This window comes from Myotis davidii, unplaced genomic scaffold (genome assembly GCF_000327345.1).
Source record: "Myotis davidii unplaced genomic scaffold, ASM32734v1 scaffold79, whole genome shotgun sequence".
Lineage (NCBI taxonomy): Eukaryota > Metazoa > Chordata > Mammalia > Chiroptera > Vespertilionidae > Myotis > Myotis davidii.
This window is the reverse complement of record NW_006294339.1, coordinates 829,489-834,485: the sequence shown is the minus strand read 5'-3', so window position 1 is coordinate 834,485 and position 4,997 is coordinate 829,489. Positions and strand designations below refer to the sequence as shown.

The window sequence follows — 4,997 nt, the reverse complement described above, 5'->3', positions numbered from 1 at the left end:
GATGAGAGAGAAACATTGATCAGCTGCCTCCTGCACACTCCCCACTGGGGATGTGCCCGCAACCAAGGTACATGCCCTTGACCAGAATCGAACCTGGGACCCTTGAGTCTGCAGGCCGATGCTCTATCCATTGACCCAAACCGGTTAGGGCAATTAATTCCCTTTTAATATGCACGAATTTTGTGCACCGGGCTACTAGTCTTACATATTGCTGAAAATTTTAAAGCCTGACAATACCAAGTGAGGGTGAGGTTGGGAAATGGAGGAATTGGAACTGCTGATGCAAGTGTAAATTAGTATAATCACTTTGAAAAAGTTTGATATTATCTAGTGATATTGAACATTCATATGTTATTACCTAGGATTTCCTTTCCTACAAATATGTGTATATATAAACAAACTTACGCACATTTATAAGAATATTAATGTTTATGACAGCATTGTTTTTAATAGTAAATATGGGATAAGCCCAATTGTCCATCAGCAGTAGAATGGATGAATAAATTCATGCAGTGGCATATTCTACTGTGTTGCAAATAAATGAAACAGCCATATATACCATCATGGATGAATATTAAAAACATATGTTGAGCCGAAACCGGTTTGGCTCAGTGGATAGAGCGTCGGCTTGCGGACTGAAAGGTTCCAGGTTCGATTCCGGTCAAGGGCATGTACATGGGTTGCGGGCACATCCCCAGTGGGGAGTGTGCAGGAGGCAGCTGATCGATGTTTCTCTCTCATCAATGTTTCTAACTCTCTATCTCTCTCCCTTCCTCTCTGTAAAAAAATCAATAAAATATATTTAAAAAAACCAAAAAACATGTTAAATAAATTAGACACAAAGAATACATAGTTTATTTCTATATAAGGTTTAAAAACCTGTATTTTCTAGTACACATATTCTCAGGGGACATGATAGTGTTCTCTTTGGTGGCAAGTACTGGTTCTTGGGGGGAAAAATGTTTGATAGGATAATGGTTTGTGGCCTCCAAAAGCTTAATCTTACATAACAAAATTTTTACTTGCTATTTAATTTCTTCTTGAGTGTTCTTTAAGTATATCATAAGCACCATTGACACTGATGTTGAGTTTGTGGAAGATATACAAAGTGTATGCAAGGTCAGGGCTACAAAATTGGTGGATAGATGATGGGAGTACTTTCAAATGATTGTTTGATCTTAGAGACATCCACTATAGGTCGATTGCACATATGTGCCAGTTGGTTGCCATTGTGGATGTTGTTTAATTTTGATCCTTCATGCATTTGGGTGTGACTTTGGGTTTTAGAATTAAATAAGATTAATCTGTTTTATTATTTAATTCATCAAAAGTTATTTAACCCATCAATTATACCATATACTGAAAAGGAAAAAATGTTGACAGTATCTTAATGAATATCTAGTATTTAGTTAAAAGTTTCTTCTCTAAGTGAACTTCAAAACCCAATTATCTACACAAATATTCATAACAGAATTATTCATGACAAAAAAGTACAAACAACTAAATGTCCCTCAACTAATGTATGGACAAACAAGATGTGGTATACATCCATATAGTGAATACTATTTAGTGATGAAATTAAAGAACTACTGATACAAGCTATGACAGGTAAACCTTGAAAACATTGTTAAATTTAAAAAGCCACTTATGCCTGGCTGGTTTGTTTGGCTCAGTGCATAGTTGGCCTGCAGACTGAAGGGTTCCAGGTTCGATTCTGGTCAAGGGCACATGCCTGGGTTGCGGGCTTAATCCCTAGTGGGGAAGTGTGCAGGAGGCAGCCAATCAATGATTCTCTCTCATCATTGATGTTTCTATCTCTCTCTCCCTCTCCCTTCCTCTCTGAAATCAATAAAAATATATTTTTTAAAAAGCCACTTATGAAAGACCACAATTGTGTGATTCCACTTATGCAAAATGTCCAGAACAGGCAAATCCACAGACACAGAAAATAAATTAATGGCTGCCTAGGTGGGGAGGGCTAGTATCCAATTTCTTTGTGGGATATTGAAATAGCCAAAATTAATTTATAGTGATAGTTGCACAACTCTGTGAATATACTGAAAAATATGTGTACTAAATTTCACAGTATGTGAAGTAGACCTCAATAAAGTTGTAAAAAAGTTTCTTCTCAGATAAGCAAAAGTTAAAAGTATACTAAATATTATAGAAAAGTTTTATGTATTTTGCTTTTGATGAAAAATTAATTTAAAAATTGATTCCATTGCTATTATATAAATGCTGGTTTGCATATATGATCTGATACATCACAATTTATATAAGTAAATTACATTAAGTAGCAATTACAGTTATAACATTAAGTGAAATACTAATAGCCTTTAATTTTTTTTAACTTAAAATTTTTATTTATTTATAACCATGCATTGAATAAAAAGTGGGCTTTATATACTTTTTATGTATAAAACCACAGATACACATCCTATCTAATAAAAGAGAGACTATGCTAATTGACCCTCGTGCCATCACAAAGATGGCGGTGCCCACAGCCAATAAGGTGGGAATATGCTAATTGACTGCTCTACCCTCAAAGATGGTGGCGCCCATAGGCAGTAAGAAGGGCATATGCTAATTGACTGCCACGCCCTCAAAGATGGCGGCACCACAGTCACTGATGGTGGTGCCCAGTCCCCTCAGCCCCACTTGGGCTGCAGGTGCAGTGCAAGGCTGGGCCCACCCCCAGGCGGGCCCTGCTGCTCCGCATGCCTGCCTCCAGAAACCCTAGCCCCCTCAGTCCCCCAGCTGCTCAGGGACGGCCCAAGGTGCAGACAAGTCTCGGATGGTGGCTGTCCAGCTGACGCTTGAGGTGCAAGCAAGACTCGGATGGCAGCTGCCCAGGCACCCAGGGTCAGCCCAAGGTGCAGGTAAGCCTTGGGTGGCGGCTGCCCAGCCACCCAGGGCTGCCCGAGGCTCAGGTAACCAGGGCTGGCCAAGGCTTGCACTGCCGGCAGTGGCAGCAGCAGAGGTGTGATGGGGGCGTCACCCTCCCCTCATCGTTGGGTCATCTCCTGCCCCTGAGGACTCCCAGACTGTGAGAGGGGGCAGGCCAGGCTGAGGGACCCCCCCCCCCATCCAGTGCATGAATTTTTATGCACAGGGCCTCTAGTACAGTATATAAACAGATCATATATCTGTGATATTAAAATTTCATGGAGTGATTAGGAGAAAATTTCTACAAAGCCTCCCTCAGGTTGAAAATGAAAAAACAAAAAGTCAAGAAACAACTGGTCTAAAATACATAAAGGTGGTAAAACTATAAAGGAAAGCAGAGAAATGATTACCATAACATTTGGAATATTAACTCTAAGGATAGGATTGGTGTTGGATGCTTCTAGAGTTTTGATAGTGGTCTATTTCTTGACCTGGGGTAGTGAACTCAGTTATGCATTAGTCTGTATGTTTATGTTTTATAAACTTTTCTGCGTGGTGTTAAATTTCATGATTAAAAAATGTAGTTTCTAGACTTTAAATATAGAAATGCAGAATATTGTTCAGATTTCTCACACACATGATTATGAACTAATCTCCAACTTAGTAAAATTTCTTTAAAAAGTGAGATGTTGACTGATGAAATGCTTTTACTGAACAAAAACAGAAGTGCCATTTTTTTTGTTTTTTTCAGGTGGGCCCAGTTCTTCATCCATCCACTAATGATCAGAGATGCGATTGACCGTGAAGTTGAAGCTGTTGACAGTGGTGAGAGAAGTGCTTTATGTCTTACCACTTTTTCCTTTATAGAACCAGTTTTTTATTTAGCACATTTATCATTCTTTATCACTACTCTATTTTATTTTTATATAATAAGGGTTAAATTGAAAAAGATGTGTCATGTTTATTCCTGAAGCCATTAAATGTATAATTCAGTATGGATTTGAAATAAAAGGATGGTAGATTTTTATTTTTTTCAGGCTTTTTAAAAATATATGTTTTTATTGATTTCAGAGAGAGGAAGGGAGAGGGAGAGAGAGATAGAAACACCAACTATGGGAGAGAATTATAACTGGCTGCCTCCCTCATGGCCCCTATGGGGATTGAGCCTGCAACCCCAGCATGTGCCCTGACTGGGAATCAAATTGTGATCTCCTGTTTCATAGTAGGGGCGCTCAACCACTGAGCCACGGTGCCCAGGCTTTTATTCACACTTTCATCAGTAAAATCTTGGATATAGCATCCTGGAGTTTAAACCTTCACATCATTAATTACCTAGTTTTATTTGAAAATAAGGGAAAACCTCTAGAAAGATGAACTGACTACCCAACATTATAAATATGTTAAGTCATAGAGCCTAGCCTAGATTATTGATTTCTCCACTTCAGTTTTATAGCACATGATTAATTTTTGTAACTTCCTTACTTTTAGTTCTTTAAGCTTGCGTTTCCAGGTAATAAAGTAGATACAGAATTTCATTTAATTAAAAGTGTTTCTTTAAAACTGACAGAATATCAGCTTGCAAGACCTTCTGATGCAAACAGAAAGGAAATGTTGTTTGGAAGCCTTGCTAGACCTGGACATCCTATGGGGAAATTTTTTTGGGGTAAGATACTTTACCTTGTTTCATATTTTCTAGTTAAGGAAAATTGAGGATATGAAAAGTTGATAAAGAATGGAAAATTATAAAAGTAGGGTAGCTAGGTAACTTTTACATTTTCAAATATAAAGTAGTATTGCCTATATTAGGTTCTCTAACATGGAATATATGAAGAATAGCACCTAACATTTTGTGAATGCTTTGTTGGTGTTAGATACTCTGCTGACACCACATAAATTATCTCATTTGATCATCCAAAACAGTGTTATGAGCTGGTTACTATTGTCATCACTAAAGAAACACACTAAGAGGAGACAATTTGCTTAAATCACACACTGATGGAATTTGAACCTCTGTGTGTGTGTGTGTGTGTGTGTGTGTATGTATGTATGTATGTATATGTGTGTCTGTGTATATATATATATACACATACATATATATAAATAAATATATA

General features: G+C 37.7%; 1 protein-coding gene across 1 annotated transcript in view; it reads left to right on the top strand.

The window, feature by feature from the left end:
• NRDC (nardilysin convertase) overlaps positions 1-4,997 on the top strand; it is a 78,573-nt gene that overhangs the window by 29,290 nt on the left and 44,286 nt on the right. The window contains exons 7-8 of the mRNA XM_015566939.1: positions 3,638-3,711; positions 4,454-4,549. Of these exons, the coding sequence (XP_015422425.1) occupies positions 3,638-3,711; positions 4,454-4,549 (170 nt within the window). The remainder of the gene's footprint in view (positions 1-3,637; positions 3,712-4,453; positions 4,550-4,997) is intronic.